The sequence below is a fragment of the Oxyura jamaicensis genome, chromosome 13 (genome assembly GCF_011077185.1).
Source record: "Oxyura jamaicensis isolate SHBP4307 breed ruddy duck chromosome 13, BPBGC_Ojam_1.0, whole genome shotgun sequence".
In the NCBI taxonomy this organism is placed as follows: domain Eukaryota; kingdom Metazoa; phylum Chordata; class Aves; order Anseriformes; family Anatidae; genus Oxyura; species Oxyura jamaicensis.
In genome coordinates, this window is record NC_048905.1 from 17,087,830 (window position 1) to 17,104,748 (window position 16,919).

At 41.5% G+C, this 16,919-nt stretch overlaps 1 protein-coding gene across 4 annotated transcripts in view; it reads left to right on the top strand.

The window, feature by feature from the left end:
* The window catches only part of FSTL4 (follistatin like 4), a 209,931-nt gene that overhangs the window by 163,479 nt on the left and 29,533 nt on the right, over positions 1 to 16,919 (top strand). For all 4 annotated transcript variants that reach the window (XM_035338646.1, XM_035338643.1, XM_035338647.1 and 1 more), the window contains exon 7: positions 5,018 to 5,184. In XM_035338646.1, coding sequence (XP_035194537.1) covers positions 5,018 to 5,184 — 167 coding nt within the window. The remainder of the gene's footprint in view (positions 1 to 5,017; positions 5,185 to 16,919) is intronic.

Sequence of the window (16,919 nt, forward strand, 5' to 3'; positions counted from 1 at the left end):
CTGGATACAAATTCATATCGTAAAGAAAGCTGGGCTTTTATGTTTTTATTTTTTAAATACACATGATGGTTTGAAGGAATGGTCTGAATTCCTCCTCATGGGGCTGGGCAAGAAACACCCTTGGTAGCTCTGAACTGCAACGACTGGGAGCACAGCTCGCCCTTCACTGGTTCGGACTCGCACAGGCTAGAAGAGCTGTGCAACCTTGACAGGGATGTGCGACAGGGTCTTGTCCTCCAGCAGCAGGGCTGGGGACGGCTGAAGATTTGCATGTATTTATGCTGAGTTCTGTAACAAGACAGGTTTTAGGCTTTCACTGCCAGGTTGGGACCTGCCTTAGGGAGCCCTAGCCTGTGGCCTTCATGAGTAATGACAGAAGAGGGCTCAAAGTACTGAATTCTTTCGTACTGCAAGCAATATAATTATGCCTTTTTATGACTTAGAAAACAGCATTACTAATTTAGTGGACAATTGACAATAAAATACTTCCTGAGGTAGCATGCCCGAGGTCCTGAGGATTTATAAATTACATTAAGAACTTGAATTATTACAGTTACAAAATAAAGCTGAGGTATGAACCTTTCTACTTAGCTTTGGAAATCATTTTATTATTCACGTTACTCAAGCTTACAAGCCTTAGAGGAATGCTGCGCTGTGGTACCTCTTTTCCTGGGAAGCCAAACTCTCAAAGCATCCCATGGCAGGGCAGCAGGGGTCACGGCAGAGCCAGCCCCCAGGGCTGCTTCTCACAGGTTGTAAAGCCAAGACTCATCCCCATCACCTGCTCTGAACTGATGTGGGAGCTGCAGGAATTCTCTGGGTTAATTAATTGTGAACAACTTTAATCGCGTTCATTAACAGCCCTAATGTTGTTAATTAATAACATAAACATTTTAGTAGCATGACTGGCTTTCCTGTAACTCAAGGCTGGTGTTCAGAAAACGGAGTTCTCTTCTGGGGTTGAGTGATGGATAATTCTTCACTGACTGTGGACAGGTGAGAAGACCGTAAATACTGCTGGAGAAGACTGGCTTGTCAAACCTTAATAACCAGCAAACTGTGTTAACATGGCAACATTTCTTCTGGAGCTAGTCCTGAGAACAGCCGGCGTGATGGGTTTGCACAGGCACACGAACCCAGGGTGATTTGTGTGGTGACGGGTTTATTAATTCGTTTCTTCAGTCTATGGACTGGGGAAGAAACTAAATCACTGATGCTAATATGAGTAATTTATACGTGTGTTATGCAGCGCTTTCCAGATTCAGACCCACTGTGAACTGCCCTTAATTTCTGCAGTGACTAATTAGATGACCACATCCCACCCCAAACAGTATCACCACGAGCTGGAGTCTTTTTTGGCTGGATAAATCTTGTGTACAGCTGTGTGTTTATAATGCTTCTCCCATGCAACACATTTTAAAATCCATTAGCTGCAATCAGCTCAGGTTTAAGAAAGTCTAAAATTGATCTCTGCTCTGTATGCAAAGCCAAACGCTTCTCATCAAAATTATTGGGGAAAAAAATTCTTAAAGGTTTGTGATGTTTTATCCTCTTATCCATTAATTGTTTTGATTTTCTTGATTCAGTCAGCTCCTCACCTGAGAGTGTATTCAGACAGAGAAGACTTCTACCTATTGAAACAAATGCTAAATCACCACTGACCTTCGTGTTGCAATATGGGGCCACAAGACAATGAACAGAGTTACCAATGCAGTGCAACACCTAAACACAGCGGCAGGACCTGGGGAAATGAGGGGAGGCAAAAGTTTGCATGCCATTAAATCAATCCTGACTCGTACCACTGCTGGAGAAACACGATGTGTTTAGGGCTGCACTGTCCATGCTTCAGTTCACAAGCAAAAGGTTTCTGCTCAGGAGAGTTAATGTGGGGGGTGAGAATCTGTGCTTGAGACTTCCTTTGGAGTAAGTTCTCTCGTTCATTGCTTCAGACAGTGCTATTTTCAGTGCTTTGCATACCACCTAACAGCTAGTTATAGCATGAAAAAATTATTTCCTTGTCCTCTCAGCAAAATCTAAGCAATAAAGTCATTTGTTCTGTTTTAGCAGGACAAGGTACCTGTGAACAAATGTAACAACGATTAAAGGTGGTAACAATGTATTAAAAATATTTTTTCTTTAGATTTAAGTGAAAAGATCTAATTAATGATATGAAACAAACAAAAAAAAAAGTGAAATCTTTTTCTGCACAGTATAGCTCGAGCAAAGGCAGGCAGGCAACCGACATTTGCTATGTAAATTATCTCTACGCCACGCTAAATCAATGAGTTTTTCTCCATAGATGCTCATTCCAGGTTGCTCCCTATAATGACCTCAATTATACATGTCTTCATTGTGAAATTATGATTGCCTTTGGCGGGCTGCAAATGACAGCAGAGAAAAGATTTCCGTGATAAAACAGCACAACAAGTAATACCTGCTCGCATTAGTATGCAGCGCTTGCAAGGGTGCAGTGCAACTCCTGCCTTAGCACCTTAAGAAGCAAAATTGGAGAGGAGGAGGAGCAGAAGAAAATGTTCGACAATATCTTGACATTTTTAACAAGAAAAGGAATTAGTAAGACTTCACAATCTTACATATGTCAGCGTGGGACTTGGCATTGCAAGAGATTTAATGTAAGAACATCAGAATAGCAGCACCTGGGGCAGACCAAAGTCCATGCTGTTTCTTGGCCTCTCTGGGGCTGAATTTAACAGCAGAGAGAAAAGGCGTGAGAAGCAGGATGGGATGAGCCTTCCCCTGCATCACCTTCTGTCCCCAGCCAGGACACGCAGCCCCCTGGGCAGGGGAGGCCGGATTGACAGCGGCGCTGCCTTGTCCCTGATGCTGCACAGTCAAAAACGAGAGCATCCCCTTCTCCTGCTGGTGGCAGATTGGTTGGTGACACCCCTTTTGTCTTATTGGACTGGGATGAGAATTTGCTTCAGCTGAAATCCCAAAGCAGAATACCGGGTTTGATGTGAGTTGATAAATACGCTAAGCTAAGACTGGTACTGGTTGAATCTACTGAATGTATACAAAGGTATTGTGCATGCAGCATCCTGCAGAATTTCCAAATGAACTTGAAGTTGCTCAGTTTTAGGATCAAATTCCACTCCAACCCGTGTTCTGCAAGTGAGCACACTTTGTGGATATTACCCATTTGTTCTGTTCAGTTTTATGCGTGTAGTAAAAATCCTTTTATCTCGTAAAGATTTTTAAAAACCAAAATGCACAGCTCAATACGTAATCTAGAGTATTCTACACAAAATCATTATGGTGACTTGAATAATTTGTACACATAGTCCAATTAGCATCAGTGTGTTTGAGGTCTATAGCTTAAGTACAAGATTCTGAATTTTTTAATAAGATTTGTGTTTTTAAACAGAAGAGCACAGCCCTTCTATCCTCCCAGGGCATCTCTGTTTCCATCCCAAGGCATCTGGTTGTATAAATGAATCTTTTCTAGTGTAGCAATAAAGCTTTGACTAAAACAACACAAAATAATCCTCTGTTAATAGAAAGACTTTTGGAAGCTAATGTGCTAGTCATAAGATGCCTTCAAACATAATCCATAGAAATCTTCAGGAGAGGAGTGAGTTTTTATTAAAGTAATCTATACTAAATACGTGCTTTAGCCTAAAAAGTCACCTCTTGTCCTGATGCAGCTCATCCAAGAGCAACTACACAACGTGTCGTCTTAAGTAAAAGTAAATACGGTGTTCATTACTGTGCTTTTTAAATGAAAAATCAAAGCCTCTTAGTTATCATGTGGGGGGTGGAGGAAGCCTTAAATCCCACTGTAACAAAACACTCAAAAAAGTTGCTGAAGAGGGAGCTGATGGGAGCCCAGCATGTGCCAGGCAGTGTGAGAAACAGCACAGGGAACTGAGGAAAACAGCAGTAAGATGGAAAAAGAATTCTCGTAAATGAATGACCCTCTATTTCATTTCTCCTCAAGAAAAGATGGTCCTCGTTAGCCCTACTCCATGCTACATATTATTGTAATTATCAGTTTTTTATCCTGTCAAGTGTACTCCAAATATTTTATTCATAAAAAAGGAGCTTTATTTATGCAGAAAACAGCTACGTTATTAGTACCTATAAGCTTTTACGTGCTGCAGGCAGGTGGATGAAGGTGGCGGGGCGTTACAACCCCCCCCTGACCGCAGCCTGGGGCCTCCTCTCCAGCAGGTCCCCGGGCGATGTTTAGTGAGGTGCCTCTCTTGGGCAGGTGATGTTCTCCTCTTCCCAGTCCTCCTCTGTTACTCCTTTTAGATTTTAAATTTTCAGGGGCAGAAATTGTTTGATGGCCTGCGTCAGGCCCTCTTGTTCCATGCAAGGAACCACCGCAACCCAAATAATAGCCGTAAGTGGGTCGAACATGCCTATTTTCCATCAACCCTTTATCAATACTATAGTGACTGTTTATTTTCAGCACCTTGTGCTGTTTCTAAAGTAGCGCAGGGAATATTAAGTAGAACAGCTAACGGCTGGCAGACACGGCGTGCAATGCTGTATTGATCTTTGCAGCCCCAAGTCAGCCTCAGACCTACAGAAGTGAGTACGGGTTGTGGCACATTGCATTAACTTCTCGCTTGGGTGGAAGCCGGAGGAGAAAGGATGCTGAGCTGTTCGGGTACTGCTGTGCGAGCCAGTTTTGCACGAGGCGTTCACAGGCACTTGATAGATAGGTGCCTTGAAGCGAGTCCTACCAGGTGCCCAAGGCTGCTGAAAGAGACCAAATATTTTAGTGAACAAATTTAATAGAATCGCTACTCGAGAGTTGTTAACGCAATTTTTCAAGTAGAGTGTATGAAAGGATGAAAAGTGATCTTTGCAAAAGTGGATGTTGGTTTTTATTTTTATTCGGTGCATTTACGTAGCGGAGACCGCGCAGAGTGCAGGATTTTCCCACCAAAGCTGTTACCTCTTAAGGCAAAGCTCACTTCCCGAGCTGTGACTTGAAATGATAAAAATGGTACTATTTTATATTATTCCTTTTTCGTTGCCTTTGCAGAGGTGGTTCGGCTTAGCCTGCCGGAGGACCAGAAAATCAGCATTACCACCATCACGGTTGGCCTGAGCACCATTCTGACGTGTGGCATCCGCGGGGCGCTGCGGCCCCCCATCATCTGGAAACGCAACGGCATCATCCTCAACTTCCTTGACTTAGAGGATATCAACGTAAGTCCTCCATTACTGGCTTTAGGGCTTGAATATGACTTCATTTAACAGATGATAGTTTTAAGGGAACAAGTTTTATCTCATTATTATTATGGAAAACTGGAAGCTGGCAGGATATTTTGTTTTTATGTGAATGTGGAAGGAATAAAAGCAAAACAGCTGAGAGCTTGGGTACTTGGAATATGTTATTGCGAAATTAAAACTCAGTACTGCAATAACCCAGCATTTGCCTAGCACTGATACTTCATCCTTTGTTGCTTGTTCAGTTTGGTGCAACCAAAGGTCCACAGACAGCAGCCCCAAAAACTGGGGGAGGGAGCTCTCCAAACCATTAACTTCTCAGGTGCCTCGTTCCTAGCAAAGAACCACGTTCATCAAGAGCATGAAACAACACGTTTATGGCTGGCAATGAAATCTTTCCCCTATCTAAATCAAATAAATCTCTGTCCTCCTCTTCCACTTGCCTTTCAGTCTGTTCTCATCTCTCACTTACCAGCTAGTGTTTCTGATGAGCAGTTTAAAATGTGGGATAATTCAGCAGGGTGTGGTGGTACCTTCGCAGGAAGGGAGATGAATCTCTTTTTTAATTCGCAGCGCTGGTCTGATGCATGAGTCATAGTTTGCAGTAAAGACAATACCTGAGTCATCATATAAACTTACTCATTTATTTAATAACATTTAATTATGGAGAGAGTGGAAAGTAGTGTAAAAAATATGGTCTGTATTTCATTTCTCTTTGCATTAAAGTACACAGTAAATCAGTTTTTATTTTAATTACGCTACAGAAAGAGTTGATTTATATTTTTGTTCAGCTCCTGTTAATTTGATAACCACTCAGCTTGGAGTTGTTACAGTCAATACTGTAGCTCCCTAAATTGTTGTGTATTCAGGACTGCTGAAACGTGGAAAGTCTTTGTTTTACTCTTCTGCATTAATACATGAAAATTACAGCATACAGGACAGAAATATACACTGCGACTTAGTGCATTATTTGTTAACTCTGCCTCAGTAGGAAAATAGTGCACACTGTGTACAGGTGACTACTGTACACACAAATTCAGTAACTGTAGCCATCTAAACATCATTTTTTTCATCAAAGCGAGGATTACCTTTTTAAAATGCATTTCATGTTGCCTTTGGAGCATGAGATTGAAATCCAACATGAAACCGGTAAACATGCCGCTACAGAATAGGTACGGGTCTGTGGAGGAACAGTAACAAGGATGCACAGGATTGCCCAGCCAGCCCACAGCTTGTGTACCTGACCAGATTTCTTATTGCTATCCGTCAGTGCCAGGGTTAGAATAATGACTTTTAGGTCACTCTAGATACATGGAAACCAGCCAAGATGCGCAAAATCAGGCATTCCCTGCTGTAGTGGGAGAGTGGCAGAGGGAAACATGCAGATGGGTGACCTGACAGCTTACTGTCCTGTTCAATCATTCTCCAAAACAGATCTAGTCTTTGACGCAGATTAAGCTGAGTAAAGATTACACATGCTGCCAGCGTGCTTAGTTTAATCTGTAATAAGTAAATTCAACAGCTTTGTGTGATCAGAGCCTGGTGTAGAAAAAGCCTTTTCTTTCAGCGGAGTTGTTCACTTGGTCGATCTGAGACACCGTATTTATAGGCTCAGGTTTGTCCCTGGGTCCAAGATAGAGCTGGAGTTGTGGTGAGTCAGCTGTTCTGAAATCTTCTGAAAGAGCAGTCACAGATTTTTATTTTTTTTTTATCCAAAAGTCATGAAAATTGCATGCATTTGTATCATCTTTATGAACTTCTGTTTATGGCCACATTGATCTCAAAGGAGCATCAGAAGTTGATGTGTAACTGGGACACAAAATGACAATCTGGGAATCGCAGCACAAACACATCCCTGGAGGGCAGCACGTGGCCCTGAGGCTTCGTTTGCAACTCCAACTGTTTTAGTTAGGATCGTGAGTGGTAGGTTTTCAGGCTCAGGGCCTAGTTCCTCCTGAATTTAGTGCTGGCCCAGGTGGATTTCTGGTTTACGTACAGGTAATTCTCTTTTGCATTTGTTATTCAATGTTAAGAGAAAAAGTTATGTCCTTGTACATAACTGGATCCTGAATGATTACTCACACCTTGGACGGTCCCACAGAACACAGCAGTAAAAAAATATGTATCCCATATATATATATCACTTTTTGGTCTGTTTGAACTAGTTTCACTGATATTATATCAGAAGAGCACTTTGAGGCTCGCAAAGAGGAAAACCAGGATTTATGCCGCAATTTTAATGTTTCATGTGTCAGTTTATGATCTCCTTCACCTTGTCATATAACACCTGGTGCTATTGCACATCAACATTTTTTTATCTAATAAACACCTCAGCACCTCTTCCATCTTTAATTAAACTGTAAAGCTTTTTATGTTCCTTATATTTCACCACCATCTGTATGCTGGTCGACTTATTTGAGGTGATGCAATTTGGGGATTGTGGTCCTTTATTTCCCTGTAGGACTCAAGCTCAACTGTGTCCTCTCTCTGGCTACCAAGGAGGGGCACCTGCATGTCTGCAGCACTTGTTAGGAGCCTTCAAAGTGGGAACATGTCTCTGTTTGGGGTTGATTCTTGTGTGTAGCAAGGATGGAGCCACAGCATTTGCTCTGAGGTTTGTGATGTGAAAATAAGTGCAGCCATGCACGCTCAGTGGCACGGGTCAGGATGGCCGGCAGCCTCTTGGGGGTGCAGAAACTCACATTAAACAATAATCTACTTAAAGGCACTGACAGCAGGAAAGTAAAGGCAGCGTGCTCCTTAATATACTTGAAGTCGGTTAATTAAATTACTTCAGTTTTCTTTTAGTATGCCTCAAGCAGAAACTCAATTGCATTTCTGCTTTTTACAATAAGCTTAGCAATTTGGCTAATTGGAAGTGCAACAGGAGATTAATTGTACCTTTTTAACTTCAAGAAAATCCTCCCTGCTCCTGGCACAGTGGTAATCACATACAAACCTACAGGATATTCACACACTTGGAAAAATCCTTGTATTATATTTCAATTAAACTCTTTCTCTTCTAAATGCTAATTCAGGAAATCAGATGAAAATATAAACCCAACTCTGGAAAAAAAAAGAGTTCTTCTAAGAAGGTGTGAGTGCAGCAGGGGAAAGCAACAACTGAGAAGTCCTTTGTGGCTTTATTCTCTCCAGATTGTTGATAAAAGTGCTTTGAGAGGGTTGACTGTGTTCCAAATTAATCCGAGAAGTGACAAAGTCAACAAAAACCTAGATAATCCTAAATTTACACAGAACTGGGAGGCTGAAGATTACTATAAAGCCTGGTTGTTTATGTTCTTTACTTAAATCAATTTTATGAGATACCTTGATTGGCAACAAAATATTATTAATTTTCCATTGCTCTTTTAATCAGAAGCTTTCATAAGCAACATATTATTAATTTGTCTTCTCTGTGAAGAAATGTGTTAATGAGTTGTCACATAGCTATTACAAAAGAGCCATCTTAATGGTACGTGTAATTAAATGATTTTTCTTGCAAACATTTAAGATTGCTTTTAGCATAAAGATATTTTTTTATCCATACATTACCCATCCAGTTTATTTATCCATTTTAAGTGCCTTTGGAGCTATACTTTAAAAAAGTCATATCAACTTTTCTCATGAAGAAAATGACTGCAATGTAGCTGAAGCTGGTGAGATTGTACTATAATTGTAACTATAAACTGATATTTGACTACAAGTAGCAAAGTGGTTAAAATATGTCATCTTTCAAAATAATATACTTCTGCCTCCTAGGAACAAGCAGTATGTTTAACCAAATCTGTGATTATGGAAGCATTCCTCAATTTGAAAATATAAAACACTCTTCATGGAGTTAAATATGTTTATACAGTATTTACAGAGTTTTGTTTCACATGATTAGACATCATCCCTAGATAAAAATACATAAATTTATAAACAAAATTTGTAAACCAAACCTTGTCCTACAGAAGCATGATGAAAACATAAACAACAGAGAATATTATACAAAAACAAATGTTACAGCATTTAGGTAGATAAGAATTTGGTGAATTACGAAGTATAATACAGGTAGCTCTAGCATACATTCACGAGTATTTTTTCATTATTCCTTTCATAGCAATCTGTACGGTGTAACTCAAATCTGCATTAGATCATTAATTCAAAAATATGCTTTTCATTACACATCATTAAAGTATAGGTTTCTTCGTTTCTGCGGATTTCAGTTAGGATAATATGCCTTTGCTCTCCAAAAATAAAAATAAAAAAAATTACAAACTCATCTAGGAGCAAATGCAAGACTCCAGAGCCAGCTCCCACCCTGTGGAAAGCACACCCGTGAGTGAAGGTAGGGAAGTGAAAGTGCTTTGCAGCTAGTTCATCGCTTGTCTTTCTCTTAATTTGATGAAAAATCAATAATTGTGCTTAAAAAGCATCCTCCCAGGGGCTAACAAAATGCAGCTTATCATTTGCTTTATTATTTACTGTACTACTGCCGGTTGTGTGCCTCAGCTAGCTCATCTTGCAGAAAGCGCAGTGAGAAACGCCCAGTAAGAAGTCCCCGTGCCAAATACTCGATAAGTCTTGAATGCTTTTCCTTCGTATCAACTTCATGCATATTCAGTTTTCTGTTATAGAGTTTATTATTTTTATTAATCAACTACAAAAAACATGGGTATGGGGGCATCACAGCCTGGGGAGGACCGTGTTGGTTGATAAAATATCTCTAACAAATAAAACAGTTGGACTTTAGGAAAGTAGCAGAGAACAAAGCAGACAACACTGCTATGCCAGAGGATATCCTTGATATACCTCATGGTGAATATTATGTGCAGTCCCAGTCATCCCATCCCAAAAAGGTTATAATAGAAGCAAAGAAGGGGAACAAAGCTGAGGCAGATACAGAAGCAGCTCCGAACAGAGGGAGATTAAATAAAGCAGGACTCCAGCTGAAAAATAGGTAGATAATGTGGGATATAACAGGGATCTAGAAGATCATGAGTGGAGAATATTAGAGAGACCTTTGCTCTCACCTTCAGCCATCCAGCCTCTGTTAATGCAGCATGAAAATAGTGTGGATTTTGCTGCTGGAGTTCCTGTCATCACCTTGGACCCCGGAGACACCTGAGATACGTAGGCTCAGCTCAGAGATGTAAGTTGCTGCTTGGAGGAAAAGCAGTGATTCTCTTTTCAAAAGAGGTTCTCCTCCTCATACAAATCTGCATGCCTTGCTCCAGCTAAATCCTAGCCTGCCTCCATCACCCTGCTGCAAACCTCTGCAGCAGTGGGCTGTCAGGTCCATGGTGCACAAAGCATATGGAGCTCGCACGAGTCAACCCGTGGGGGCATAGACCTCTCTAAATCGTTAGTTGCTCATAATCCACGTTTCCCTGCATGCCCAGGAAGATTTATCTCCTTGTGTATCTCATGGCTCATGCAAGATCTGTGCCTAGCTGCTTCGATGCACCTTTCTTACATAGAATCATAGAATATCCCGAGTGAGAAGGGACCCATAAGGATCATCGAGTCCACCTCCATATTCATGTTAACGTCCATTTTCCGTGTGTAATATTTGGAGACCAAGAAAAATGGCCAACCTTAAAAGTACGAGTCACCTGGATTAGATTTCTCATTAGAACAGTCCGCCTGAAGGAGATAAATTCCTGTTGGTGCTTTTAATGTAGTTCCATTGTTAAATAATGAAAAGATCACGTGTGAATAACCCCATTTAATATCCTGCTAATAGAAATGAGGCTATTAAAATGATCAAACCCGGTGTCATCCCAGATGCTGCACTAATACGGTGATGTGAGTAAATTACAGGAAGTTGCATATTTAAAGCCAAGTTTTTCTCTTTCAAATCACACTTAAGAAATTGTGCAGTGTTTATAGTATCTTAGGTCTTTACAGGCTCTAAAATAGAGGTTAAGTGGAAAATTAATGCTGACAGTATTTTCAGAATATGTAATCTCTCGCTTTTGCATAGTAAAGACCACAGAACTTGTATGCACCTGGTGCCTTCAGTGGAATAGCTTATTTTTGGGTCACAGTCCAAAGTTTGTAGGTGATTACTGCAAATCTATCAATACGTTAATGGAGACAACACGGCTGTTCACCTGGTCCTAAATACCCAATAGAGTTTAAGGCTTCACTTTCCTAAACTTCATAATTTTGTGGAGGAAGACATTACTCTTAACAGCCTGGGGTGGTTTTGTTTTGCTTGCATTTTTTGCAGGCGTGTAGGTCACAAACCCTGTGAAATTTTTGAGAAATGTGAGATGTTAGATCTCATTCTCCTGTAGATGTGTTTCATACGCTCAGTCTGGGTGTTATAACAGAAAAGGAGAACTATAAATACAGTGTGAATCTTCTAAAAAATGAGAAGGAAGAAAGGAACGAACCTATTAAAACCATCTGCTGTGAAGTATTGAGGTAACTAGGCTGGCATGCTTACAAACATGCGTCAGAAGAAATTTGAGAATGAGAAGAATTAGGGCTCTTCGGCATCAGTTGTACTCTCCTGTACTTGCCCTGACTGCTGGAATCACTGACCAAAATCCATGAATCCCTGCCTTGGTACTGTAGGGAGAAAGTTGGAGTTTATGAATATCATTTTCTCCCAAGATTGTTACTTACCTGGTCAGTCATAATCTTTGCTTTTCTCTGAAATGTCCAGTGGATCCAATTAATAGAAACATTTCACTGAATCCCTGGGATGCTCATTCTTCCCTTCCACCAACAGCTCCAGCAGGAAGACCTACTGTGGATTTTCCTCATCGTAATGACTCAAGAGTTTCTCAGGATATAAAACATCCATTTTTATCTGTACTATACTTGTATGACTATCTTAAAAAACCATTTCCATATATTCATGCCAAAAACTTTCTTGGCTGTCCAGCAAAGTCTTATGTTCTAAATTCTTTGAGCAGCAAAACAAGAACAGATAAGTTAATACCCCATCAGGCGGTGTTTGCAATAGTTTTCTGGAATTTGCTTAAGGCTGATTTTCTCTCCACGTAGATTACTAAAGTATAAGATAGCATGTGTAAAACCAAGAACAAATAATATTAATGAAGCATAAGTTCTCAGCTTGTCTCTGGAAATGAATTATTAAGAGCACCGAAGAAAGTGATTTAAGAGCCCATGACTAATTTAGTTTTTATTATTTTTATATGAATCACTCATGAATCTATTGTAAAAAAGATCAGAGACATTTGATTAGTGTGGAGAAATCACTTTCAAAGTGATAGCCATTGTTGTAGATTTTGCATAATAATCGTCTCATTAAATGCTTGGGTACATTTTGTTTTGAAGTCCTGTAAACACTGTCAGAGCGAGACTGAGATCAGGCAGGCTTTTTTAAAGTGAACTGGTTAACAGATTTCCATCACTGTGTTGTCTGTTACGAAATTGTGACGGCGTTGATTTCCCTCTAGTGGAAAACCAGTGCCACCAGTGAGCCCCGGTGCCAGGAACTGGTTTTGGCTGAGGTGTGCACCAAAAATGCATGGGGAAGGCTCCCGGCTTCCTTGGGCTGAGTGGGAAGTGATGGCAGAGAGGTGTTTAAAGGTGAAGGAAAGGTACAAATGATTTAGGAAGAAATATGAGCAAATGGTGGGGTTCTCCTGAGAGGATAGATCAGTCAGCGAGCTGTTTCTTCTGCCTTTATTTCCAATATAAATTCTCAGAAGCTGATGTGGTGAGGGAATATCAACCGGCTTTGGGGCTCTCCCAGGAGAGTCTGACGGGGAAAATGGTTGAAGGTGTTCAATGTCTGTAAGGTGCTGTCAGGTTCCAAATTTATTGGGAGCATTTGGTGTGTGATTGGGGTGGCTGGATACTGTCTATATTTAAAGCCCCATGGGCTGGCCAGCGGTTGCTCTGCAGGGCATATCCAGCCCCTAGTGCCGTGCGGCAGCCTGCCGTGTGTCAGGGCTTGGGGACAGCTGGAGAGCAAGGGAGCTCGTCTGGTTTTGTTCCTTCTGACCTTGTATAGCTGGAAGGCAAGTTGTTTTTGTTTAGTTTTTTCCTCAAATAAATTGAAGTTACCCTAAAAGATAAGAAACCTGAACCTACCATATGCCAATTCCTCTTTAAACTAAGATTTCCTGGAAAACAACACTTCCTCCTTGCCAAAATTTTCAAGTGTTATATGTACGTTTCCCCTCTGTGTTGGAACAACCCCAAGACCTGTTAGAAAGACTCATGAAAAAGAGTCAGAAAAGGGCAAAAATGCAGTGGCAGCACCCTCCAGCACCACCTGTGCTCCCCAGGCGGCCGCGGGGCTCGGCAGGCCCAGCTCCGTGTTCGCTCCCTCTTTGCTGGCCGCGTCCCCGGGTGTCAGGGCAGGAGATTTGTGGCGTTACAGTTGCATATTGGATTTCACTTGAGACAGAATGGGAACTAGATTTACAAGCAATATGCAATGTTTTACACATTTCTAAGCGCGGTGTCTCCGAGCTGCAGCAGATTGCATGACCGGGGAATGCATTAGAAAGGGAGGAATGGGATAAATAAATATGAAAAATCTTCTGTTTGGAGAGACCGATGCCTTGGGTAATCAGTAGTGATGGAAAGGAAATACAATACAAAAAAGTACATATCCATTTTCTAGGATCTGCTTTGTTATTTTTTTGAAATTGAGTGTGTGCAGTAGTGACTTTTTTTTGGTTAGATTACTGAGCGGTTATCAATTTAAAATGCAGGGTGGTGTGGGTTTTTTTTAATCTGGAAAAGTTCAAACATATGCTGAGATCACTTAATCAGTGCTTTATTTGAAGGGTAGCTGCGAGACATAAAAGAAACTCATGAAGGGCAGAGAACTTTTTATTCCAAAAAGGGAGAGAAAACATGAGACAAACTGCTGGAGAAGTCAATTTATCATCTGTCACTAGTTGACCTTATCAATTATGAGAAATTATAAGCACAGCTTGCTGATTTTTTTTTATTTTTTTATTTTTACCAGAACATGTAGTGTTATTTTATAATGAAATTCATAAAACAGAGGTGATGAACACCTTATCCTTATCTGGCTGCTTTGACGCAAGGCTTGGCTGGTTGTAGCTCTTAGAAGGGTATCTGCCTCTTGTTCATACATTTTCATCATTTCTAGTTCTTCCCCTTCACAATAAAATTCACCTTCAGCAGTAAAGGAGGGAAAACATGCCCCAGAAATGACTTTTTTTGCCTTTCTCCTGGTTTCCAATCCTTTGTCGTGGTACTATGCATAAAGATCTCTCTTCAGTTCATTGTTTTGCATGCTGGGGGTAGGTGTAAGGCAGTCCCAGCTCCCAGGGCTGCACAGCACTGTGGGCAGCCCTGACATACTCTGCTTGAAAGGTGTGGTAGCTCTAGGAAGAGAAACAAAGTGGGTTACATCATTTTTATAGATGTTCGTGGTTCCTTTTGGCTGTTTTCAGGCTTGTAGTGACTTGAAACCTGCCTTTGCAAGCAAAAGCCATCTGGAAGTGTTGAAGCACACGGAAATGTTTCCATTGCCCTTGTTAAGTGTGAATTCTGCCCATTCCCTATGGCCTGCCCACCCTCTCCCCTGCCAGTTCTCCTCAGGAAAGTTTACGTGAGTGTGTTTGGATGGATGGGCGGATGGATGGACGGATGGACGGACGAAGCAAGCTCATAACATGACTAAAAATGTTTCGTGCTAAGCAGTTTCTGAGAACTTTTATTCAAAGAGCTCTCACTCGCACAGTGCATGTTTCTGAGGGGAGAAGTCCTCACAGACCTGCGCTCCCTTCTCAGCTTGGTAAAATTGCCTGCAGCTCTGCTGTGCTGCTCCCAGCTGAGGACCACTTCCCCACATGCTGAGACAGCCGCTGGGCACCCTGCCAGTGCTAGCTGGCACCACAAGCTTGCACAGCAGCAGGAGATGCACCCAAATATCCCCCGGGAGCACCAGGGTGCCCACTGCCCACGTGGGGCAGCCCCTGCCCGCTGCGGGACCCCCGGAGGTGAGAGCCAAAGGAGTGAGGGAGGCTCCTGGGGAACCGACGGCTCCCCTGTCCTAATGCTTTAGGGCTTGGGGTGTTACAACGCTCCCCAGTGTGCCTTTATAGGATATATACGGGAGGTGTTTGTGCATACAAATGCGTGCATATATATAAAATGTAGCCGTGAAACCCTAATACACTAATTATATCCACAGGGAAACACAAAGAGAAACTGTAAGCTGCAATAAATAAACGCGCAGGAAGAGTCATTAATTCGTTACAGAATTCAGTATTCTTTTTGTAGCAACAAAGGGATAAGTATCGAACCTGAATTTAATAACCACTTTTTCCTTCCCACCTCTAATGCTGGTGATTCTTAATAATGTTGTACTCAATGTGAATTTACTCTGTGTGTGCAAGTGCTAATACGGGGCAGATATTTTCCTTCTGTGCCTGACGTAAATGATAGCGTTGCCTAAATCATACTTGATAAGCTTTTTTTTAAGTGCTGGAAGTCAGAAAATAGTTTTTAAAAGTCATAAACCATGCTTTTGCCAATAAAAGCTTCTCCTTACAAGAAAAATGCATTTGGAGAGGAAGAGAATAATACTGTAAACTTGCATCAGTTTGTTTTTGCAAGGGTCTTTACTTATATTAATACATTTGTATGCATTGCAAAAAACAGATTGTCCATAAAAAGACAATTACAGAGCACAAACCAAGCATTCATAATATTTTTCTGAGATAACTTAGAGGAAGCAACACACTTAAAACAGAAAAGATTTTATTGTCCTGTTTTTCCACATCTCCTTATAAATCATTCCATAAAAGTAGCCAGCCTGCTTTTATTGATCTAAACTCAATTTGAGTTGCTTTGGGATTAACTTTAAAAACTGTTATTAAGTCCCCTCCACTGCAAGCGCTTTCTCTATCTCATGTAAATATCATTTGAACAGGGGTGATCTCTCTGCTATTTGCAGTCATTCACGCGTCTTTGCTTTCCAGCAGGAACGATCTAGCTGACCAGAAGATAAGGCAAATGGGAATTTTTGAGTAGATATTTGTAATAATGGGTTGTTTAGTTTAACCAGCTCATCCCATAGTCTAGATGCCCAACCTGCCTGACACTGAGATGCTTTTGATGACAGATAATGAATTTCAGGAACATCTATGGATTTACTCTTGTTCATCATTGTACACACATTTGTGCGTTGTCGTGCTGTCAGAGCAACAGGGTAGCAGGTAGCGGATACAGGGTGGTTATTTCTGTCCCTCTCGGGTCAAGGTATGTGCTTTGGGAAGAGCGAGCCTGTTGTCCTGCCTGTAAACTCTATTTTTCAGGGCTTACTCTCGATCTGCCCTTGTATCATGTCTAAAAATAGGAAAGTCCCCAAATTTCTCGTTGCCCTGCCAGTGCTGGCCTGTCAAGGAGAAGAGAGGCATGAAGAGGTTCCTCGGGTGCCAGGCGCAAGTTATTGGAGAAGATTCAAGAGCCAGCAGAAGCAGTGCCAGATCAATCCCATCCTGCACAAGATGGGCTGCTTTGTACTTGTCCTTAGGGGCTGCCAGCTGGCTTTGCAAGGCTGCGGCAGGATCGCAGCTTCCTTCAGAAACGTCCTAAGTGTCCTGGTTGGAAAGGAGAGCTTCAAAAGGCAAAGCAGGTGCACCCTGAAGAGACAGCGTGAGGTGTAAGGAGCCCCAGATGGTTTTGCTTTAGAAAAAAAAACCTTTCCAGTGATCAAACAAGTCTTGTTTGTGATCTGTGAACTCGGGCACAGGTTCCCT